The sequence below is a fragment of the Pieris brassicae genome, chromosome 7 (genome assembly GCF_905147105.1).
Source record: "Pieris brassicae chromosome 7, ilPieBrab1.1, whole genome shotgun sequence".
In the NCBI taxonomy this organism is placed as follows: Eukaryota; Metazoa; Arthropoda; class Insecta; order Lepidoptera; family Pieridae; genus Pieris; species Pieris brassicae.
In genome coordinates this window covers 9,915,755-9,942,111 of record NC_059671.1, presented here as the reverse complement: position 1 = coordinate 9,942,111, position 26,357 = coordinate 9,915,755, and the positions used below count along the sequence as shown (strand labels likewise).

General features: G+C 33.2%; 1 protein-coding gene across 1 annotated transcript in view; it reads right to left on the bottom strand.

The window, feature by feature from the left end:
• The window catches only part of LOC123712241 (guanylate cyclase 32E), a 90,778-nt gene that overhangs the window by 13,473 nt on the left and 50,948 nt on the right, over positions 1-26,357 (bottom strand). The window contains exons 14-18 of the mRNA XM_045665251.1: positions 19,771-20,068; positions 18,042-18,233; positions 11,843-12,020; positions 10,878-11,018; positions 4,152-4,275 (exon numbers count right to left, since the gene is read on the bottom strand). Of these exons, the coding sequence (XP_045521207.1) occupies positions 4,152-4,275; positions 10,878-11,018; positions 11,843-12,020; positions 18,042-18,233; positions 19,771-20,068 (933 nt within the window). The remainder of the gene's footprint in view (positions 1-4,151; positions 4,276-10,877; positions 11,019-11,842; positions 12,021-18,041; positions 18,234-19,770; positions 20,069-26,357) is intronic.

Below are 26,357 nucleotides of genomic sequence, written 5' to 3'. Positions count from 1 at the left end.
AACGTTTGTAGCGCCATTTGTATTTTTTGTCACTCTAACCGCCAGCTTTCCGCCAGCAGCATGCTGGCGGAAAGCCCTTGCATGTCATTGCAATGTACTGCATATGCCCTTTTTACTAATAGAATAAATAGGACAATATTATAACTAACACAATAATAACCATATTGACTTGTATGATTTAATAAATAAATTATTATTATTTAATTTAATTCAATGTACTGTTTTAAACTTGAGATTGACAATTGCTATTTCACAGTACAGAGTTTCTTAATGATACCGGCAAACTTATTAAGCATTAAACAATGGAGTGTTTCACTCCACACGTTTGTGTCCCGGGACACAAACGTTAACCGATTTACCAATCACGCGATCGACACGTCACTCTCCCAGCCCCTCCCAGTGATACCTAAAATTCGCTTCGTCTGGACATTTGTTCAAGATGTTTGCCGGTATTATACTTAGTATAACTTTTTAATAGTTTAATGTAACTAAAAAATAAGCGTTTGATTGAAACATAAATAATTACTTTTGTTAGTTTTGTTCTTAGTTATTGGATTAGGTATGTTTTAAATAACGACAAGTAGAGGCGTTTAAAAGTTAAAATTTTTATGTAGGTGTACTAAAAAAATTCAAAGCTATTCAGCTATAGATTATCAAATGGTTTTCCGCATACTATTGTAAGTATATTGAATTGTTAACCTGTATCGAACTAACTGCGAACAATCTCTGAATCTGACCTAATTTCTGATGAAATACCTTTCTGTGAATTAATTAAAATTAGTTTCGATTGTTGCAGATGACAGACAAGGAAAACCAGTAAAAAAATGTCTTCTTCATAATGAATGTTAGGACATGTCCACTCTGTAACTCTCAATAACTTAATATCCGTAGCACTAATGTTCCCATGGGACGCGGTACCAAAACTTGCTGTCGATATTGGAATCAGCCAAATAATTATAGTCGAAACGTTCTGATATATAATCAAACTAAAATGTTGTTGTTGTTATGTATATTTTATATAAACAAACAAAAAAGTGGGTACCTGGAAGCAATAAGGCCGCTAGTTAAACGTATAATCCAGAGTTGTGAGTTCAAGTAATAATGAACGTAATAAAAACTGACACTTCTATGAAGTGGACACGAGGAAACTGGTATGTCTTACTACTTACACCCAAAAATCAAAGGCATCGGAAGCACTATCTAGTTGATAAAAGGGCCTGGGACTAGTGCTATTTTGTATGATGTTTTGCTATTTTAAAAGAGTACCGAGAGTGCTTTACGCCGGCTTTTTCTCTCGGCCTACACCCTCTGTCTTCTTTGCCCATGAGTAGGGATGTCTGCTATACAAATTTAATGACGTGGAATAAGTGATACCTGTATCTTATGTTCTATAATAAACATATTTTTTTACACTAATCACATTAACACAGTACAGTAAAACAAAATTAAGCCAAATTTATGTACAATACATAATTTAAAAACTAAATCCTCCTTTTCACTGACTTATGTCAATTGTATTGTTTCTGCAACGAAGTGTTAATAAATAAAACGTATAGTAGAAAAAGTATTTCAATCGATACCAATTGAATACCAGTGAATTAATATTATTTTCGTTCAGTCAAAATTTAACTTCTTGGGAATTCAAAGAGTTTCATTACATTTATATTATGATAGAAGAGAATATTAAGTCTTTCATCGTATTAAATAAAATCTATACTTAGCGATTTTAATATCTAAATAGCTTTAAGTCAACTAGCAGGTAAGACAAATCACGCACAGTTGCACAAACATAATTAGGTTCGTCTTTGAGTTTTATCCCAAATTTCTATTAAAATCTACGAAGAAATTTATATACGATAATAATAAACCGTAACTCAAACCTAGGCCAAGTTATTTCACATCGCAGATGCAAAAGCATACAAATGATTAATTATAAGCATTATACTGGTATCAGCTAAATCTGTACAAGTGCATTTTGCTCACTTAGACTTTCTTAGTTTTATAAGCGTGGCGATATCCTTATACGTCGGAGTTAGCCAGATGTAGGCACTTTCTTCAACTGTTACATTGCATTAATTTGTTTCATAGCAATTAACATTTCATTATTTTTCTTATTCTATTGATAATCACCCAGATGACCCGGAAACAATATACTGTTTTTTAGATGACGGAGAAGATAATAAAAAGACATAAAACTTGTCAATAATTTATGTATTGTAATTCTCATTGCAGGTACTCCCTCACGTATTATAATTAGCATAAATTATGATGTCATTGAATCTTTTGGATGCTAATCAGTATGAGATACGTCTTTTTCCACCCCCAAAGTCCTTTACTATACGATTATGTCTCCTAAGTAATACAATCCTCCCATTCCTTCTTTCTTCATTTAATTACTTGTTACAATAAAAATAAATAAACTTAAGTGGAAATGGGCGGAGCACATGTCATGACAATTTTCAAGGTATTTAGACTAAATTAAGGAAACAGTATTATGGCAGAGAGTAGCATAGTCCAGACAAGAGTGGCGGGGTTTAGAGGAGGCATTTACCAAAAAATTATCATATCGAAATATAAATGTGTTTAAGTGTTAAAGTATATAAAAGGCTATTATTATTATTTCATTAATATATTTTAGTTTAACATTAATTCTATATGTTAGAGGAATAATTAATATATTATAATATTAATGATATTCTCTGAAATTGCATGATCTATATATATATATATCGCAGCCAACTAAATTAATCAGCCGTTCAGTAGCCTAGTCTACTAAACAACGCCGTTCAACTAGCGGACTGAATAATATACTTGATATTAGAACTTAATAAAGTTCGTTATTGATTAATTCTTATATCAAAGTAAAATTGAAAGAACTTTTCCATTACCTTAATCTTAGTTATTTTATAAAGTTAAATAATTTGTCGCAGAATTCTGTTCTGTTACGTTATAAATTCTTCGGAATATTAAATTTATTTTAGCGAAAGCGAAAAACATCGCCGCGAGAAAACGGAATTTAATTGATTGTTGAATTTCGTAAAGGAATGTAATCTCGGTAAAGGAAAAGAATGCTAGCACATGCTATGAGTGTAAAAACGCTGAAACTAGTGTAATAATTTAAATTCAAATCTTATTTCAAAGAAGTCATGAAAGCAAAATGTTATAAATAAAAACATGTGTGCAATTCACATAATGCCAGGATTGATATTAAACTTATAAATTAAAATTAGATGAAATGAAAAAGAGACACACATAAATTCATAAGATTTAACGTGTGAGAAAACGAGATAGGTATATAAACTTTAAATTAGTGTAGTAAGAAGTTTTCACTCCAAAAAGTTTATATAATTAATGATAATTGATTTAAAGAAAACACTTTTTTACCGGATTGTATGTATTATTATAAAATTTAATTATGGAAACATAATATCCAAATTAAAATCTCAAGACGAACAATCCGCGAAAATATAGGTGTGAGTAATTTCTGCAAAAACCAGTCATCTTTTAGTCCATATCAACTAAAAGTTAGTTAATATAACCGATAGTTTTTATACGCCGGCTTTTTCTCTCGGCCTACACCCTTTGTCTGTTTTGCCGATGAGTAGGGATGTCTGCCTATTTAAATTTAATGACGTGAAATAAGTGATACTTGTATCTTATGTTGAATAATAAACATCTTTTTATTTTATGTAAATAAAATTGATCAATTTCATCTAATTTTATAATTGAACTACTTGCTTGACTATATATATTAAATTTTTTGCACCTCTATGTTTGTTCAGAAAATGATCAAATACATCTTTCTCTTATTCATATCATTTTCTCACACGTTAAATCTTATAAATGTAAGTGTCTGTCTCTTTTTACTGTCGCCTTTTGTTTCAACGACTTTCAAAACACACCATGCTAAAGAAGTTTTTTCTTTAATATATAGATAGTATGTATATTTCTGTCCTATTCTTTGCCGGCATCATCCTACACATTTTTGTATTTGTATCCTGTCGTTTTTCAGTTGCATCCAGTTTGAAATCACAACGATTCTAAAGTAGGTTCACTTCAAAAAACAATTGCTACTCATCACTTTTAATTGGACATTCCTACTAGACTATCATACATACATATTATCCAATTCCAACAACTAAAGATAATACCTGAATGGGCGTGTTCGTAGCAGCCAGCCTTGTGAACCCGACAATATCACTGAAGTATATTGTAACACATTCGTAGCTCTCTGCCTGAACTGGTTCGCCTCGTTTGAGTGCCTCCGCAACTGCCCTGTTAAACCATAACATCATTGAAACACAGATAACACTTATGGATATTAAAATATTAGCCAGATTTTTTGTGAAGGTATTAAATGTGTTTTAGCCCCCAAACAAGTCTTCCTAAGGGCAAGATTATCCTCCGGTAAAAAGAACGATGTCGCACTTACAATAAATAGTTATAATACCAGCTTAATAGCGGTTTCAGTGCCGGGATCAGCCAGCTATTCAAACTGTCAGGTTGATATGACGCCATTTTGTTTTTGTCTACTTTATCAACAAGAACGTATTATTAGTACTGATTAAACATTAAAAATACAAGAAACACAAAAAAACCTTAGTGTCGAAGGCACCACATACACATTTCTTTATTAAGATTTTAAAAATACATGCAATACATAATATTAAACGAAAACTTTACAACAAACAGAGAAAATACCTTTAAATATGTTACACATTACAATTAACTTAAATTTATACAGCCAATCAGACGCCAGGTTAGCCAAATTATACCTTTACACTTAGATATGAAATTCTCGCGTGTTGTTTTGAGATTATCTGTATTCAGTATTTATGCGGAGTCCATGTTTTTTTATACAACCGGGAGCAAACTGGCAAGAGGCTCATCTGATGTAAAGTGGTACGGCCGCCCATGGGCACTCAATGCCAGAGGGCTCGCGAGCGCGTTGCCGGCCTCTAAGAATTCGTATGCTCTTATCTAGTAGGACCCTAAGTTGAATTTGTTCGGAAATACTTCAGTAGGCATTTGGTTCCACATAGTGGTGGTGCGCGGCAAAACTGCCTTAAAAAAAGCTCTGTTTGAGAACAACGGACGTCGAGGTGATACGGGTGGAATTTCATATTCTGCCTCGACGTCCGATGATGAAACTCAGCTGCAGGTCTCTACACCTAACCAAAGGTCTTTCGAATTTCAGGTAATGCAGTTGACATCAAATCGATATATATATATATATATATATATATATATGTTTTGCTACAGTAAAAAGAGGTAACACGACTTAATCTCTCGCCTGGATTTCCAGACTCGGGGGTCAAATTAATTCAATATAATTAGTATCATTATTATTTTCTTATATAGCCAAGTTCACATTTCAATGTCATTGCTTGTGGAGGCGTCCATGCGTCGCGTCGCAAAATATAGCGAGGAGAACGATGACTGGCTATGCGTCATACTAACGGGTGCTACTTGTGGTGACTGGTCGGACTTCAATTCGTGTTTGCGGTGATATTAGTTATTTAGACTATGTAAGTACGTGCTCCTATTTCACAAATCTTTGTTTTTTACTTTTAATAAACTATAACATACTTGAGATGTCATGTGGAACATGGTGTGGTTACAGCTCCTTACAAACATTTTGTAAATCAAAAAACTTGGCGTGGCGAAGAGATTATTGCCAGTTCTTCTCGTTCGTTCTACGCCCTTGATGTGAGAACTGGCAGTAAATGTAAAATTAGAAGCATTTAGCATTTAATATGTATTTCTTTATAGACGTTCATAAGAGAACATTGTGTTACCTAATTAGTAATTTTGAATTGTATTCCATCGGTCATGCTTATCGGTCTTGTATGCGTTTTATCTCCGAGACTGCTTCTTAGGGCTTGAAAAGCGAATACTGAATTTGTTCAGGGATTGGTATTATTCCACATTGTATAAACAATCTTAAGGCTATTAATATATTCAGCTTTCACTTTAGAGTCTACAATAGTTCTATAATACCTATATTTCTCTCGAACTAGAAACTAATTAAATGCCAGTTTGCCAGTTAGTTTTGCCTGTATGTGACCCACATTCATATAAATTTTATTTTATTTAATAATTGTTTCCTAATACAATGAACGTTTCAATCATCAGAATCATTTCAGGACGTAGGCACTTTCCTCCAGTACGCCCTGCACTGGCCTCTCTGTATGCACTAGGAGCCAACTTCCTTGATAATGCGGAGTTTTGTGCCGAGGTCTCTATTTAAGGATCCTGTTTATTTAAATACTGGAGGTTAATAAAACCACTCACAAACTTGTACTATGCTATAAAAGGCAAAGAAAAGTTTCAGAATTGCCTATGGCTTACAGAATCCTGGAACTCGGACAACAAAGTTTAGTCAGCCAGTGCTGTATCTCAAAACATTATAGAACACTAAGGCTAGATTGTGATTCATGTAAAGTAATGAAGGCAAAATTAAGATTATAATCTCTAAGTCCACTGAAGTGTTTCCGAACCAATTCGACTTAGGGTCCTTCAAGAATAGAGCGTACCAATTCTTGAAAAGCCGGCAAAGCACCACGAGCCTTCTGGCAATGTGAGTGTCCATACGCGGCGGTATCACTTAACATCAGATGAGCCTCCTGCCCCTTTGCCTCCTATTTCATTAAAAAATACGCTCAAATTTTCGTTTTAACAAATTCCATGCATTTTTAATTTTGTTACCTGCTAAAAAAATAATCATACAGCAGGATTAAATTTACGAGGCGGGTCACCATTGTAATAAATTATTGAAGTAACTTTAAGTGTAATACAAATATTGCCCAGTGTTTAACGCTTGGTCTCGACACTGAATGTTAGCCTAAGTTAGACATCAGAGTTACTAGAATTTCATTTAGGTTTTTGGTATGCGTAATGGGTATAACTCAGAAAAGTAAAAAATAAAATAAATCAATCAATGGCGCTACAACCTTTTTAGGTCTCGGCCTCAGATTTCTGTATCTGTTTGAATAGGCAAGTAGGTGATCAGCCTGACCGCCTGACCAAGCCGGTTTCCTCACGTTTTCCTTCACCGTTCGAGCTAATGTTAAATGCGCGCATAGAAGGAAAATCCCTTGGTGAACAGCCGGGGATCGAACCTACGACCTCGGAGATGAGAGTCGTATGCTGAAAACACTAGGCCAACACAACTCGGACAAGTGCTATTACTTATATGTGGTATGGATAAGCCAGTCAAGTCAATGAAAAACACTAACAAATATTAAAGTATAGGTCTAACAAGTAAGAGGTAAGGACGGACCTTAACATCACATTATATTTAAAGGTCCTTAGAAGTAGATATTGCGGAAATGTTGGAGAGAGGATGTGTGTGCCAAGTCACACTTAGTGGAGTGTCTGAGGATTCACAAGAATTAATAATAAAATGTTTGTATGTTTTCTTGTCTTGTTTATATGTTTTTATTTTAATAAGTCTTATTATTAGTATTAAGTTACTGTGAAAATAGGAAATAAATAAATATGTACGTGATATAATTTATAGTCATTTAAAAGAAATCCCCTGACTCAAAGAGTACAATTTAAATTTCGTGAACAAGGCTGGAAAGGCACACGCGAGCGCTCTTCCATTGAGAGTGTCTATGGAAGACGGTATCACTTAAATGAACATGTTCTATAAAAAAAACTGAAAATATTCTTTTCCTTAACACCAGGGCTATGTTTGTTTCTTTCTATCAGATTTTGTTGATGCTGTGATTAAAAGAGATAGTGTTATGGTTTAAATTGATGAAATTTTATAAATAAGAGTATAATCTCTCCGTACATGTGTACATTGCCACATAGTTTTCTAGTCCGGTAATAGCGTCGGTTATGGATATTAATATTGCCATTAAATCAAAATTAACCATTATAAGGGGAATAATTCATGCAGGCTAACTTAATAATTTATACGTATTGAAATGTCTTGATAAGACAATGCATAATAGTATCTAGAAAATAGAGTTGTAGGCTAAAATAAATGTGAAACAAACTTAGGAACAACAGATATGATAGGTTTTGTTATCCATACTATTAATAGAATATATTTACAGATATATAGCAATCAGAACCGTTCAATAAAAAAATAGTAAAATTGTTTATTTTACGAGCCAAGAAATTGAGAGCTTACTGATAATGTCAGTCTGACATTTCAAAATGACGACAATAGTACCAATTTCAGCTGCCAAGAAAAGTATGTGAATAATTACGCCTGTAACGGTAAACGCGTAATTATTGACTATCTTTTGACTAATTTCCTGCATTAATAATTTTGTTGCTTTTTAAAAACATATTCAAAGAGAATTTTATGTAATAAATTATTGAAGTAATGTTTAGTATAATAACAATATTGTACAGTATTTATTTAGCAAAACCATTTGGCTTTAACATCGCAGTGTTTATTTAGAGTGTAAAATATAAGCGAATGAAAAAAATATTATTTTCTCTGCAATTGGAGCAAGTTGTGTTGTTTAAAAATGTTTACATTAATTCTAAATATGAAAACTATATTCTAGTTTGCATATTTCAACTATAGTCTATATTCTAGTTAGTATTTCAGTTTAAACATTATTAAACGTAAAGACTATAACAAGAGGCTTACGTTCACAAAAATTTGACAAAAACTCATTTTCTTTAAAGCTACGAGAATTAGAAAATTTAATTGAATGTCTACCAAAAAGCGGATAAGACCCAACTGTGGCATCGGATTATCAATTTTTCAGTTGACTGTCTAAAAATAAATTTTGATTTCTGAATTTATTTCGGGATAGAGAAAGATGGCAAGCCTTGGACGAGGCCTTTACCGGAGAGGGTTCCTACATAATTAGTGTACCAGGAAATAAATTAAGGCTTAAAATAAAATGTTTTTTTTAATGTTATTTTGTTACTATGCAGAGATATACATTTTTAATTAAGATATAGGAGCTACATAAAGTTGTTTAATTGTCATAATTTTGGTTTCATGGTAATCTATCATGTCACACACATCACATATCAACGATTTCGACGTCTTGAACTTTTAGCGGTTGAATGATAGGAATGAGTTTATCTGGTGTCCAGAATCTTACATAACATATTTTTGAAATTTTAAGTGTCAGTCGATTTCGCGGAAATCTTTAAGATAGAACATTTAGGTCTACTTGAGATTTAGTTACCATGATCTGGATTTCAATGAAAGTCAAATAAGCGGGTATGATCACGGTAGAGAGTGAGTCAGCCGTGTATACCAAGTTTTGTGAAACGTGAATATCGTTAATATAGGTTAAAAATAGCAATGGAAATGGTATGCCCTGCTCAACTGGTTCTTCTGATCTTTGAGCATTAAATAATTTTACTGTCTGTGCTTAGTGTAATAGATGTAGTTTGAGTAATTTTAATCTACACAAAGTTCACAACACAATCTTCACAACGTTAATGATAACACCAAACAAAAAACAAACGTTTATAACTTTAAAAATCGACACCTGTAACAGAGGCCGTGGGCACGATTATCAAAAATAAAAGCCTTACTCTTTTTAATACAAAAAAATTTAAACATTGACATCAAAATGTACTGTTCTAAATTTAAAAACTAATTTCACGTTGTAAATCCCTTTATATTTTATATTTTCCTGACGCCCACATTTTTCATTAAAGGAAGACCGCATTGCTCCGCCTATAGATTGTGATTAATTCATTACGCCAGAAAAAGTTTCCTCTCTCCAGCTATTGAATGAAACAGAAGTTTCTCAATATTTCAATTATTAACTATATATACTGACGTAATATCGTTTTCGTAATTATTGTTTCGAGGTCACGTTTTGATTGATAATCGAACTTGAATTGAAAAAAAACGTTAATGTAACTGACTTACTGACTGAAGCGTTTGCAGTTGTTTGTGTACCAAGCGAGCGAGGGGGCCTTAAGGGCCTTTACAGCTCAACTCGGGCTGTTTTGGCGAGCGTTGCTCGGCCAGAATGGCATTTTATTCCGCGGCTAGCGCAAGGGCGTCTCCTGTGAGACTCGAACCTCGGCTTGGGCCGTCGCGGGGTGGTCAATCGCTTGAAGGGCGGTAAAGAGCCAAGGCGGTACATCTTTCTCACCCAGGCTATTTTAGTTTTATAAGCGTGGTGATTTCCTGAATCATCGGAATAACGCCCCGTTTATATCCAGACGTAGGTACTCTCAATAACGGTTCAATGCAGGAAGAAGGAAAAGAAGAGACTAGAAGCACACTGTGGTACGTTGTTTGAGTTTAATTACACCAATGACAGTTACCTTGACTGTTAATTACGTTTAAAAAAAATTAACCGATTATAGTTTTAATTATTTTGACGATAAACATTGTTCTCATAAAAGTTATATGCCTTATTACCTTTGCACATAAAAACGCATGGGTGTCATATTAATAAATATTTTATAAATGTCACACATATAAACACAGTTAAAGTAACTTTGGAATGTAAATCACATTTTTATTGCTAAGATACATGGTATATAGGATCCAGACTTTGATAAGCAACAAGTATTGAAAAATCAGTAAAAAAATACTATATTAAAACAAAAGTTTACTAATAGAAATAGTGTAGGCCTAGTAGGCCAACCATGGGGTTATGTGTTCGAATCATGGCTTTACACTTAACATGAAAACATCAACATATTTTAAAACCGAAAATTTACATGTATCAGGCAATAATTATTCTTAAAAACGCACTCGTAGAAAGCGAATAAAATGAACGCGGCGGTTAGACAACTTAAAAATTTAAAAAAAACAAGGCTGTCTACTTGTCTATAAATATTAAAAAGATCAAATGCCAAAGGCCACATAGGATTATTATTTGTTTGCTAGTATTTCTTAGTATTTTTTTTTTGTTAGATCTTACCTGGGCAACATCCTATTGAGAAGATCATCTGTCCTTTTCTTCTCTGTTAAAAGTTCTTCAGTTCGATTCGCCACTAGTGCTTCCAAGTTCGATGCGTACTTCTCCATCATTGATAGCATGTTGTCGAATATATTCGTCTTCCTAAATGATATTAAATGTTTGCTTTTAATATAAAAACTTAAGTTTAAAAAAAAGTTTGATATCGAGACATGTCTATGCAGGTCACAATTTAGTTCAGATATTTCTTATTGCGTCTCAGGTTCTTAATAAGCTTTAACCCAATATACAGTTAAAATCTGTTATAACAACATCGAAGGGGTAACTTATATATGGTCGTAAAACCGATAGTCGTATCAGCCGATGACGTTGTTATGTACCTAATACATAGAATTCAGCCGAGACCTTTGATTTTGGTCAATATAACCGGTATGTTGTTCTATACGATGTCGTTGTAAACGGTTTTGACTGTAGTACTGAATTTTAACATTAAATAATGCTATATTAATCATAATTATTCCTTCAAAATTATAATAATTGCTGTGGTCTCTGGTAGAATGAGCAGCGCTGTGGAACAGTCTCCTCCTCAGCATAATACTATGCCACGGCCTATTACAACACACGCTATAAAACCTACAGTGTTCTTCAAAAGAAAAATGTTATTTTTTTATTATTGTTAATTTGTGTCTCTTATTAGTAATAAATGTTGCTTATGTGTATGTCAATATATTTTTTTAAACGGAGAGCACAACTTATATGATTAGAATTTTAAAAAATCTAAATTAAATTATACAATTCCGGTATCACTTTTTCGACCCTTTAATAACTACACAACGTACAGATCTGTGTGTTAAGCTGAACTCATTTTTTATGTCTTCTCAAAAAAGAATTATTTTTCTAGTGCTATATATTATATGCACTAGAAACATTGCTCATGCTGTTATTTTATATAAATAGGTGTTACTTACATGCCAGCATGCATGTCCTTTAGTCGCATTTTGACTAGCCGGACATCCGGTCGTCTCTCGGGTCGCTCACTCCAGCATGACTTGAGAACTGATGTTACCGAAGGACGAGCAGTGAGCCCACTAAGTGGTGGCCGGTACAGCATGCCTCCAATGGGATGACGTACTCGACCGATTATTTCTATAACAATTTTTTTTTGTTCATGTATATAAACGGCTTTTTTGCCTTATATAAGCGCGTGTTTTGGTAATTTCACATATCGCTAAAATGGAATTGATAAATTAATTGTATTCCTGCATCATTTAGGAACTCCTACAGAAATAGCTAGTCTCAATGGAGATTAATTGGCGAAAGCGTGAATAGTGGTAAGTTCATTAAAATTACTGTTGAGTTAGCGCACGTCCCTTGACTACAATAACTAAACAAATAATCTTTCATGTTTTATAAGGAATGACAACCGCTACTTGTGGCGCTACCTATGGTGATGGGTCGGACTTGAATTCGTGTATGCGGTGATGTTAGTTATTTCGACTATGTATTTGGGTGTTGTTCCCACGAGAATGTAAGTGCGTGTTCCTATTTCACCATGCCTCCTGCTGATAGAAGGATCTTGGACAATCTAAGACAAATCTTTGTTTTTAATTTATTTTATTATTATTTATTGCTGAAGATTTCACGTGCAACATGGTGTTATGGTTGCAGCTCCTTACAAACGTTGTGTAAAACAATAAAACTTGGCGATTAAAAAGAGTGTTGGAGAGTTTATTGCCAGTTATTCTCTTCCCTTTTACAACCTTGAGAACTGGCAGTAAATGTAAAATTAGAAGCATTTAATGTATATCACTTTTTTTACTTTCATAAGTGTACATTAAGTTACACATATATGAATAAATGATTTTTGACTTTGACTTGACATTGAATATGATACAATTTTGTTTTTCTTCACTGAACAAATTGTTTGTTAAGAAAAACATAGCTATGTATTATTATTAAAACTTAACTATCAGTATAACTAGTTATACTATAAGTATAACTATAAGTTTTAGCTTTAATCCGTTCAAAAAGTGTTTTACTTAATGTGTAAAAGCTATTTTAACAAAAGACAATACTAAATTATTTGTTTATTGAAATATAGTGGAATAGAGCAAAAATTACACACAACTGAATTTCAATTTGCCCTAGTGTAACACAACGAGCAAAGATTACATTTAACAGAGTGACTAGGTAACTTGATTAAAGAGTAAAGAGTAAGAGTAGCAAATAAAAATAGTGTGGAAAAGTCAGAACGAAGAACGGAAGGTAGAAAGTGAAGAGCGGACAGTGACACACAATAATAGGAGTATTGTCGTCTAACGATAGGATGGCAGGGACAAAACCCATTGTTGATAACACAACAATGGATATCTTGAAAAATGATTCGAAAGGAAAGCGATTTTTATAAGAATATGACACATTACTTTGTTGGCATCAGCCGTTCATCTGACACTAACGCCATGGCTTCGACATTAATAATAATGCCTTAGTTATAAAATTAGTATAAACTACTGCCTATCAAATACTCGTTAGTTTGTAGATCTAGAAACATTAACAAATGAAATAAACCACTTGTGTTAACGGTTTTGACTTTGATGTTTTAATTATAATGACAATGGCAGCTGTCACTAACGCAAACCGACATTAATAATAATGACTATGAGATTCTGAGAGTCTTAATTTGTAGATCTAATAATAATAGCAAACAAAAACCACAAACATTAACGGTTATAAACTGATAAGTCTTTGACGTTGCTAATTTACGCAGTCTGTGATCATATTATGATAGCTCCATTTCTAAGACAGCAAAAATGGCGTTCGTCCATCAAGTTCGTCCAAAAATAACGCAAAAATATTCTGAAGTAAAATTACCTTAAATGTGAGAGCGTAACAAATAATATAAAAATCAATCTTTTTCGCATTTTACGGTAAATGATTTACATTTAAATAGAACACGTCCTCCATCTCTAAAATTACGGCAAACCTGTTTATGTACACAGAACAAAACCCAGAGGAACTTCTGATTTTTGTGTTTGTAGATATTATAATTTTTAGCAAATTTTATTTTTAAAAATCAAAGATAAAATAATAAATGTTGATTGGCCGTTACTAGTATAAATATATTTCAAATACTTGCAAAGAAGGTCCTGTGGGCTTCTTTCAAATAAATGAATTCTTAATTTGACTTCGACCTTAACGAATTAAATTGTATTAAAATTGAAATTTAACGTTTAATCATTTTGTTAAATCTTTTAAAGTTCAAAACTGTGTTATTATTGTGTTTAATAAGATATGATATGCATTAATTCATTCTATAAATTAAAATAATAACCATGGAGAGTGTTCAGGAGAGTTTTTGGTATAATACTTGCAGCTGAGTTCAAGGCAGAATACACAGAATACAGACATATACAGAATACAATTTTGATACACATGTGATAACACGTCTAGCTAAAAGCCGATTATACGATTAACAACAGCTTTTTAAGGCAGTTTTTGTCAATTTATTTCCGAACCAATTCGACTTAGGGTCCTAAGAAAAGAGCGTACCAATTCTCAAAACCGGCAACGTACTTACGAGCCCTCTAGCATTGTGCGTGTCTATTAATTTTCATAAAGTCATATTATAATAACATTAACATAACGTCATTATAATAAGTTAAGTTATTTATAATTGTTGTCAAATTTATGGTCTAAAAACAAGCAGTGACGGCACATAGCCTTTAAAAACTAAATAAAATAAAACCGAAAGAAATCCTTGCTTTGAAAGTAATTTGGACAAATTCCATTTTGTTTATAGCTCGATTGTCTTAAATGGAATCTTAACTCCACATAAATCTTTAAGCCACATTAATCTTAATACAAATATAATCAGATGTCCACGCAACTTGTGATAAAATATTTGTTTTATTACATATAACCCAACCCGTTAAGTTTATGTGCATGGTATAAAGGTTGTAGGTTCTAAAGTATGTTGTTAAATATTAATAGGCGATTAAGTGCGTGGTAGAGAGTGCCAGATCTCCTCGTCAGTTCTAGATAATTTTATAGGTACTGGCACTGCTTTTCAGTAAGGTTTATATATATACTTTCGTCTGTTCAATTGTGGTGATGCGAGTCAACGATTTTTTTATCTTACTATTATTCTTTCTTGTTCACGACTATGTCTGGTTTTTTAGTCTTACCATCTAGAGTATATAACTTATGAATTTAAAAATATTTTGTATTTTTTGAGAAAATTCACCATTCCATGGAAAATAGATACACCTAATCAAATTACATACAACATATATTCTATAATGAAGTGTCTATCGTGTTAAGCCTTCCGTAACACGTATACTTGATAGGAAGTACTTCTCTGTATATTAAGTTTTTATTTTATTTTTATAAATTGTCTTTGCAAAAAGGCACAATTTAACATTATGATCTAACCTGACTTAAGGCTAGGCTAATAAGTATTTTAAAAATAACCAATTTGGCTTAAAACACTTCTTACTGTACTATTATATTAAAGTATAGTATATTAAAGGGAAGACAACCCGTTCTTGTGTACTATTTAAATATAGTACGTAACATCAACATTAATTGTACGATCCAGGCACAACGTACAGGAGTATGTCCCATAAATTAACGTCATGCCAAAATCAGGTGATATCTGATGCCTGATATCTCCTCCCAGATTATTAATAAAACAATTCTAAATTTAAATTATTGCCATTAATATAGTGTCAAACCATATTATACGTACAAGTTATTATGACATATATAGCAGCGAAGACAAAGAAAAGTAGGCCGAGAGGCAAGTGGAATGCGACGTAAAAATATGGAAACAACATTCACCTATAGTCCTCCGTCTCTTCACCTGTTTCCGTGGGAGAAGACCACAAATAAAAGTATAAGCTCAAAAAGCGGAAGCGTGATCTCGCGTCGGCGGTTAAATCTTCTCTAAAGCGCGAAAGCATGTAGAATAGTCCTCCTTCTACAGTTGAAGAAAACTCAGAAGAAAAAACAGAAAAGAAGAGAGAGTGGTGTTACGGGAATTTGTGCAGTAAGGATAGAAAATGTGAGCAGATAGGACTAAAGGTACCTGGATGGCGTAAACAACATGTATCAAACTTTATGAATGTTAGAGGCACGGTATCCTAGGGGGATAGTGCCTGTTTGTTATCAGTAGTTGATGTGTGTCATGTTAGATTTGAGTCTGGCTCTCAAATAACGGAAGGTGATGTAGTATGTAAAATGTTCTCGTATGTGTGTTTTCTTAATAGCGAAAATTTAAATTGAGAAATATGATATAATAATAACACAAAACAGGAGAAAATAAGATAGAGATAAAGATATATTACCGGCATAATGCGCCAATGTTTAGGGTTTTAGCTAACTATGACATTGGATATGAATATATATAACTGGATATATCTTGATATTTTCCACTTCAACAAAGAGGATGTGATGAAATATTTGAAGAGCCGGGAAGACTTTTACTTTGTTTAGCAGTAACAATCTAGTTATTTCTTTGAAATATTCAGTCTTAAATATCGTTTGTTGAATGTTAATTTCAGTTTTCTTTTATCTTTTTGTCTATGTATATAATTAATGTACCTACTTATGTTTTCTGTTTCAATATTATTTATCTATGTACTCTGTTTTGTCTTTATATATTGTCTAAGTATTTCGTTTTATAATATGTACGTTAGCTGTAAAAATACTAATAAATACACGAATAAATGAAGACAATGTATGAAAATAAGCGGTATTTACTCCTAAAAGTTTTTTTCCAGACGATAAATGAAATAATACAATTATTAAAACAAACACAAAACTACTCCATATAATAAAAAACGGTTATTTGTATAATGTATCCAATTGCTTCTTAAATGTAAATTTAGTTTTTGAGGTCTGCACGTTTACGAGCAGGGAGGCATAATATAGTCGATCAGCAGATTAATATGCCATCAAAAACATAACTAAAAAATACTAATTCACACAACTCAGTTTACCGTAAAAAGTTATGATATCCAAGTAATACCAAGTCGATCGATATATTTACTTCTCCCTTAAGTTATGATGTAATTAGCCAACCTAACAAAATCTTATTTGGTTACATCAATATTAAAAACTTTTAATGTTTTAATTAACAGATAGGTTTGGTAATCGCACAAAACAATGTATTTGTATATAATATGTGTTACTTGTGGGATACATTTCGTTTCAGGCTATTAGATGTATCCACAAAGTTAGAAGGGCAAAAAAAGGGTAATGTTTCGAGAAAAGGACCCCAGATCAGTCAACCGTACCACAGACAGTATCCAAAGTGTATAAACAGTCAATAACTTGTTATTATACACAGTAATTCATCTGTGTTGGCCTAGTGGCTTCAGCGTGCGACTCCCTGAGGTCGTAGATTAGATCCCCGGCTGTGCACCAATGGATTTTCTTTCTATGTGCGCATTTAACATTAGCTAGAACGGTGAAGGAAAACATCGTGAGGAAACCGGCTTGCCTTAGACCCAAAAAGTCGTCAGCGTGTGTCAGACACAGAAGGCTGATCAACTATTTGCCTATTAGTTTAACAAATGATCATGAAACAGATACAGAAATCTGAGGCCAAGGCTTTAAAAAAGTTGTAGCGCCATTGATTTTTTAAATTTATCTCTGTGAGTTTAGGTTATAAATTTATTTTCTATAGCAATAGCATTAATTAGTCTTTAAAACTTTGACTTTATATGATATCTATTTAATTAAAATTACGGATTACATTTCATTTCATAAAGTTTGTAGTTATGAAACTGCAAACCATCTATTTGAATACGTTACACAGTAAACTTTATTCCCCAGACAGAATACTTAGAACCACCTAACACCACAGCACAAAGGAGGAATTATCTTTTGAGTATGTAAATCTACATAAAATATATAATATATATACAAATAAAAATGGCTCGCAAAATATGTTGCTAAACGCTCAATTCGAAGACGGATGGGCCATTTCGAGTATTTAAAAAAAAACTTAGGTTTTTCTTTCGGAAAAGCGAACAGTGACTATGGGGTAGCATAGCAAAATGTTCCATATGTTGGTACGTAGCTACTAAAAAGGTAGGTTAAGTAAAAAACGAAATTTTCGTGGGCAGCTACTTTTATGTTATTCACAAAACGTCAAAGACTCACCGGTGTTGGTTAAGATCGTGTCGCCCCAAGGTCCATTTCTGCCCAGGATCTCATACAATATAATTCCAAAAGAGTAGACGTCCCCTTTCTGAGTGCCTCGAGGCGGTGGGTTGGGATCCCGTAGAAGTTCCGGTGCTCGCCACAACATACGTCGTTCGATACGCAATGCGTCTTCTGTATCAGCGCAGCCACCTGTAAAAAGAGTGGCTAAGTACTGATTCATTATATGGTACCAGGTTTTTTAATTTGTTATTGTAATTCTCACGAATAAAGAAATGGTAACGCTATTTTAATCGGATAAATATCACCTATTTGCTGTCGATAATTTCTTTAAGGATCTATCCGGCCGTACAACTCCAAAAAAGTACATTGTTTCTATACATTTTTTGTCATCGTTTCGTGAAGTAAAATGGGCAAATGGAAAATATATATGGTGGAGTTGAGTAGTTATGAATACATTTTGAAAGATCGATACACGATTTAAATAACTTCACTCGATAGAAAAAAAATCCAAACATAGCCAATTTTAGACACTTTGAATTCATTTTATGACGCAAATATATATAGATTTTGAAATTTACACGATATATTTTATCGCAAGCTAACACAAATTATAAAATCACATTATTTAATGTTTTACATAGCTAATTGTTATTACGGGCCGGCGCGCCTCAGTGCTCCAGCTTTCCACAGCGAACCGCAGTCGACCACGAGACACTGACACAGCAAATCGTGTTGGGATAGGACCTTAAGAAGAATTTCTTTCCCTCCCCCGTATGCGGAAAACTATTCACAATTGTTCCATGTGCCTCATACGAACACGAATTATATGCGTAATTCGCCAATGTTTCGCGTTTTAGCTTTCACTCTAATTATGAAGATGCTATCATTTTTCACCTTAACAAAGACCCTCTTTGAGAAAATATTTTAAGAAGCGAGAAGACTTTTTCTTTCTTCAGCAGTAGTAACAGTTTATTATTTCTTTAAAGTATTCAGTTGTCGTTTGTTTAATGATAAATTTTGGGGTTTCCATTTTATCGATTAATGTTAATTGACCTATGTTTTCTGTTTCGTATTTTTTTTAATCAATGTAATCTTTTGGATGTGTAGTTAGTAGTGTAACATAAACTTTAAAGGTATTGTGAAAATAGACTTTATAAAACATGTTTACTTCGACATAGAACATTTTTACGGACACAAACAAAAGATATATTGAATTTATTAATCATGAAGAATAAGGCTGTCCATTCACATCAACAATCTAAAAAAAATATAGTTGGCTTGATCATGTATCATGTATCATGTAAGTACATGATCAAGCCAACTATAAAATTTTAATGACGTTACGTTGCGTGTCTGATGTGTAAATCTTAATTTTAATTATATTCGAGACTTGAAAATCGGTCATGTCTGAATTAATTTCAGTTTCGTTGTTGAATACATGATAAGCTTTTACATATATTTTCGATGTAAAACAAATATGGTTATTATATACTATATAAAATGACATTTTTATTGATCATTTAGACAAAATTTGCATAAGTTTTAGTTCAATTACAAAAAAAGAAAACATATTTTAGAAACCTTTCTGTGTTTATTATTTGCTATTATTATTGTTTTATTTATTCCTAAATACTTCTCCTCATTTTATCATGTGATGTTAGAGGACAAAAAAAAATCAATTCAAAAAAGTCATTACTATAAAACATTCTCATACCGATTGACTTACTTTTTAACGTATGCAATCCATAATCAGATATTTGTAGTACCCAACGCCTGTCAACGAGGCAATTGCTGGATGTCAAGTTGCCATGGGAACCGAGAGCAGAGTCATGTAGATACGTGAGGCCCCTCAACAGGTCTGCGACCAAACTCGCCACGAACATGTCATCCAAATGAAGGTCCCGATCAGCTAAGACCGTGGATAAGGAACCGCGTGAGCAATACGCTGTGACGATACAAGCACTGACTGACTCCACGCATACTCCTACGAAGGGCGTCAGATTCTCATGACGAAGTTCACGCATCTGAAAAAAAATAAAATTTTGAAAGCCTATGATGCCTCAATTCCGCCTTTCCTAATTGGACCTGTCTCTCGGAAGTAAGCTGTCTAAAGGACTGAAAGCGATAACTTTATTCCTATGGAAGAGTCTTAGGGCATAGTTAGTTTGTTTAACAAATACAGTATTATGGAATTCAACGAGAAATTTCGCCAGTAAAGGATACATTTACTTCATAATTCAAATAAAAATAGTGATATTAATCTTATTTTATCTTAATATATATTTGTTAAATATTAGAAAGACATTTATAGATAATTTTACTCAAAAATTCTCTTCTTGGAATCTATAGTAAATTTAAGTTCAACCTCTGATTGAGTTATTTTATATGTGTATACGTAGAAAGATCATCATTGTAAAACTTAAAGCTATTCAAAAGAGTCCGTAAAATGGCCACACGTTTGATACAATGGCGCCATTTTTAAAAGTAAATTAAATTATTTTTATACCTAGGATCTGGTTCAATATAGCTATTGTAGGTATAACAAATATAACAATTATTAGAACGTCAATAAAATCACTTGTTCAAACAAAGTCATGCAGCTGAAGTCTCTCTTTTATTGAGAACCATAAGTTACTGCTGACATATTAAAACACGCTTTCAATATTACGTCAGTGCAGTTTTTAATTTACGTCATTAGTTAACATCCTTTATAACAGGTCACAGTCTGAAAACGTCATACTAATGGAATAGGTCAAGCAGGAAACGCAGGCTATAACAATGTGGCTACGATAGTTATTTTTATTGAGGCCATCCATTCAGGACACTGTGGTATGTCACGTATCATTCCTATCGGATATCGTGAAAGACTTGTGTGGCAGATTGTATAGATGCACTATAAAATGTTTATTTAAGAAGTCTCCAAGTATTCACAAACCAGTTTAGCGAAAGCACTTTGAAATCTTTCTTTACCCTTACAATTGAATTAAATTCAATTTAATTCAAAAATAATTTATTAGTTGTGCGTTTAGAATCAAAGGTTACGGTTTTCTAAAACTTAATTAAATAAATAAGTAAAAACTAGAACTTTGCAGTTGGGACTCTTGGGCCGTGGGGTTCAAGTGCACAGGCGCTAATCAAATATATAAGATGGTGCCTGGTACACAGAGTACTGTGTCATGTCACCAGTAGGTGACCCCAGAGATAGTACTGGTGCATTCCTCGTGTATAGGAGGCAAACGGACAGGAAGCTCATCTGATGCTATTGTCGGACTTTTAAGAATTGGTAGGCTCTTTTCTTGAAGGACCCTAAGTCGAATTGGTTCGGAAATAAATTCAGTGGGCAGCTGGTTTCACACAGTAGTGGTGCGCGCTGACATGACGCTTTTATCTCTTTTTTTAGATTGTATACCTTATAAACTAAAACTTAATTCTTTAAGCTAAAGAGATTTTAAGGGAATTGCAAGCAGTGTTGGCCTAATGGCTTCAGCGTGCGACTCTCATCCCCGAGGTCGAAGGTTCAGATCAATAATAATTAGAATTTTAATTCCGTAGAATTCTGACAGTTATCAGTTTTTGACATGTCAGATATGGCAAAACTTGTTGACCGGGCACATTTTTCGAATTCAATACGAGTGTATACATACATTTTATTTGTTAGTGAATGTGTCAATTTTATTGAGTGCGGTTCATATTTAAAGTAGTTTAACGGTGAGTGATAATGACTCCCTTTTCATCACATACAGTAAAAAACGCACAAGTAAAGATAACATTTTTTTAAGGTTTACTAAACCTGGAATTAGTAGGCAGTGATGCCAGAATAAAATAAAAGTTAATTCGTTCGCGATATTGAAATTTTGGTTATTTTCGTATTAGGCCGCTTGAGTAAGTAAATGTTTAGCCTTAACCTTTTCGTAGGTAAATCATTAAAAAAAAAAATTTATTGCCCTCAAATGGGTCTAATATATCCCTTTTTCGTTGTAACTTTTTTAGTAGCAACACTTATGAAATGTCAGAATTGTACGGAATGAAAAATACATATTGCCACATTTAAGAGTGTTTATATTTGTTTGCTTACCATTCAATACTTCTGTATGAAATATGTAAGCACTTAACAAAACTAACTATAAGTTAGTTGAAAACCTTTTAAACTTGTTAACAGCTCCGGTGTTGTGGATTCTTTTATAAAAATTTATTATCATTTTACAATGTACAGAAAATGTAGTTAAAAGTTTTGCAAGTAATTTGGGGAATTTACGCGAAAACCTGAGGTTAAATACGAATTTTGCTATTCATGCACTGACTAAAATAACGTTGCGAGAAAATTAGCATATTACTTTAAAATACAAAGTGAATTTTATTTGTTTGTATGTTTAGTCAAATTAACAAACATTTTTATTATAAAGAAAGAATTTTTTTATGTTTTTATCACCTGTTATTTCCCACGGACATTTACAATGCCGGAAGGTTCGTGAGTGCGTTCACGGTCTTTTAAATAAATTATATTAGACAGTATTTTTTTTAAAGAATTTTAATTTTTATGAAAGCTATTTGTAATGTGTGACGCAAATTTTTAATTTCTAATGTAAAATAATATAAATCAATTGCGCTACAACCTTTTAAGATTTGGGCCTCAGATTTCTGTACCTATTTCATGATTATTTGTTAATCTTATAGGCAAGGTGATAAGCCATCTGTGCCTGACGCACGCCATCGTCTTTTTGTGTCTAATGCAAGCCGGTTTCCTCACGGTTTTTTCCTTCATCGTTCGAGCGAATGTTAAATGCGTACATAGAAAGAAGATCCATTGGTGCACAGCCGGAGATCCTCAGGGATGAGAGTCGCACGCTGAAGCCACTAGGCCAACACTGCTCAAATTCTGAAGTAGATATATACAATTCCTGATTACTGCAATTTTGTTAATACACGCTTAAAAAGAACGTAATAAACGTTCCGTTCGATTTTGTATAATGGTTTTTGTGATGAAATTTAAAAGTTAATAAAATTAAAGCGATAAAACACTTATTTTTGTTATCTGTGTACACATTCTGTGTACGCTAGTTTATAGTATTAGGATAGATAACAAAAATAAGCAAAAATCAGGCAGACGTCCCGATTCAAAAAAAATATTTTAGTTGTTTAGCTATATCTACAATAGAATTCAGATTGAGGCCTCCCTAGTAAGTCAGAGACCTGTGACAGGGAAGCTTCGCTCTTCTTTAAATTTACAAAGTTTCATCAAGGGTAACCAACACAATTGGTTTAAAAAAAACGAGGGTACTGTAAAAATAAAAATATATGAATATATTATGATAACTATGTAATTGTATTTGTTTGTGGAAGACGAAACAAATGTGTCCGCGTGTTGCATGAAAAAATGGATTAAGGAAAAAATTATATTAGAGGATTTAACAATGCTTCTGTTTTGTTATATTTAAGTGTACCAAGCCAATGGTTTAAAGGTGTTTTACATTTGTGGTATGTAAGATTATGCAAGCTAAGAGTTTTATTTAAACTATTATAGAGATCTACAATTCTACAATCTACGTATTGATTACGTGCAAAGATAGTCTTGCAAATTGTGTAGCTAAATATATTATGGTGGGTCCTTTTTTGAGGTGTGTCTGTTCTATGTGGAGAGGTTGCGTGCCTCCTAAGGACACAACGGAATATAGAGCTGGCGTATAGTCAAACTACTGACTTGTACAACTCTTCAGTTGGAAAACTTTTTTTTAGTAACATTATTTTTATAACTGCTCTCTGAGCTCTCTCTCGTTTTCTAGAACTTTGGTTTTCGCACACCCCACACTGTGATAAGTTGATGATGAAGTTTCTTAAGATTGAGAGAATGTATAAATTTGTCTAATTTTAATATATATCAACTCCGGGGAATAAATACAGATAACACATCTTTCTCTACAGCTGTGATACTTTTGACTTTCAACACCTTTTGTCTTCAGTCACGGTGACCACTCACGATGTAAAGCACGCGAAACGTCGGAAAAAATTTAATTTAAAATTATGTAAATAATTATAAGTTTATAATAATAATACATAGCTTCAATCCGTTTAAAAAGTGTTTTCTTAATGTCTAGTATAATCTAAGACGCGGAAATTAAACGCGCAAACATTATCAGAGAGTTATTAAGCGTGATCGCCTTAAGAGTTTTAAAACAATTCGGAAGTCACCCATTCAGACTACAGAAATAATATTTAATCGTGAAAATGATTTTAAAAATGTATTGAAATACTCGGATAATCTGGGAATTTGATACGTTTTTAATACTATTATGAGAACTCGTAATATTAAAGACTATAAAAGTTATATTTAGGGCAAAGTGTCGACTCGGAACTTTAACTTAAATGAGTATATAGCTCAGCTTAAATCATATTAAAATGATGAATCTCCTTTATTACCAAAAATTCGACGGCCTGTGTGAGGCACAGGAGGCTGATCACCTACTTGCCTATTAGATTGACAAATCATCATGAAACAGATACATATTTCTGAGGCCCAGACATAAACACACAGCACAACTAGCTGTCCCAGCAGACGTCCAGGGGTCTTAAATAAAAAAAAAAACCGTTTAAGAGGAGTTAATTTATAAACACACACAACAAAATTGATATAGCTACAGTCAAATACGTTTACGACGACATAGTTTAGAACAACATACCGGTTATATTTACCAAAAACAAAGGTCTCGGCGGAGTTCTATTGTAGGTATTATATTAATAACAAAGTTGTAGCTGATACGACTATCGGTTTTACGACCAAACATGAGTAGTCCCTTCGATGTCACAGATAACAGATTTTGACTGTATACGTGGGTAACACTGAAAATATTTAGAACTGGCCAGTTAGAAACATTGCTAATGAAAACTTTTTGTGAATTTCAATTTTAGAACTCTTTGGTAACCAGATGTTGTATATTGCATTATTTGTCATTTGTTTTCGTGAATTGGCGGCAAATCTAAACCTCTTGTTAGACGTGAAAATGAACCTTTTAATTTTTTTTTCGGTCAATGACTTATTATGACATTCGTTGTGGGTTTACGCAACAACAAAGCTATGATAGGCAGCGATTAGCACTTCTTAATGAAGCCTTTACGGACACTATTTATCATCCTTGATCCACGACGTCCTTTAACAGCGACTTCTGAAGTTAACATCAGTGCTGTGCGACGCATGATACAGGAAGATAAGAGAGTGACCTATCAGTAGATACGGGCAAGCCTAGGCATTGGTATGAGTCAAGTTAAAAAAATGTTACACGAACATTCAGGCGTCAGGACTCTCCATACTTTAACCGACGACCAGAAACACCTTCGTATGGACTGGTGTCGCCAAATGTCAGATAAGTTCAACGGCTGTGACTTAAAAGTTGTATTTGACATCGTCACAGGTGACGAAAGCTGAATATATTACTACGAACCCGAAACCAAAAGACAATCAGCTCAGTGGGTGTTTCCTTTCGAGGATCGGCCAACAAAGGTAAAGAAAGGAAGAAATTAAGGAAAAAAGATGATCGTCGAAAAGGTCACTCCGCAAAACGGACTGCTGAATATTTGATTATGGCAGGTGTCGAGATAATAAGTCATCCGCCATACAGTCCTGACCATACGCCCTGCAATTTTCATTTATTCAAACAAACTCAAAATACCTTTATTCATATAGGTAAACAAGTACACTTATGAACGTCAAAAAGAAGTTAAATTAATTGTATTAAACTAAAGATAAAATTTGAGGTATTCGCTTTACGAGGCCTGAGGATGCGGTGAAAGCGTACGACAATGCCATAGAAGAGACCCCTTACGAAGAATGGGCCCACTGCTTTTTTCAGTGGGTCCATCGAATGCGACGATGTGTAGAGAGGAACGCAGATTACTTCGAAAAACAATAAAAGTATTGGCAACTTTCTACATTAAGCCGTTGTACATTTTCAGTGTTACCTAGGTATTAATTCTAATCCTAGCAAAGATTACTGTGCAGACTGTGACACCGGATATCGCTTTGAAGTGGATGGATTTCTTGATTTTATCGTTAAACGCTCCAGTTCCGGCTAGAAACAATGAATCTAAACTAGGTCGTTGGAATCTTATATATTTCTTCTGAAGTTTCCGATATTCCATTATTGACGTCCAAGGAAACGTGAGTAAGGACATCTGCACTACAATATATAATATATGTTTTACATTGTTTGCAATTTTTATTAGATTTAAAATTATATTAAAACAACTCGTACAATCAGCCATTAAAAATAGGCATGCAAATGTAATATTAATAATCATGATGTCATAATAATATGAATAAGG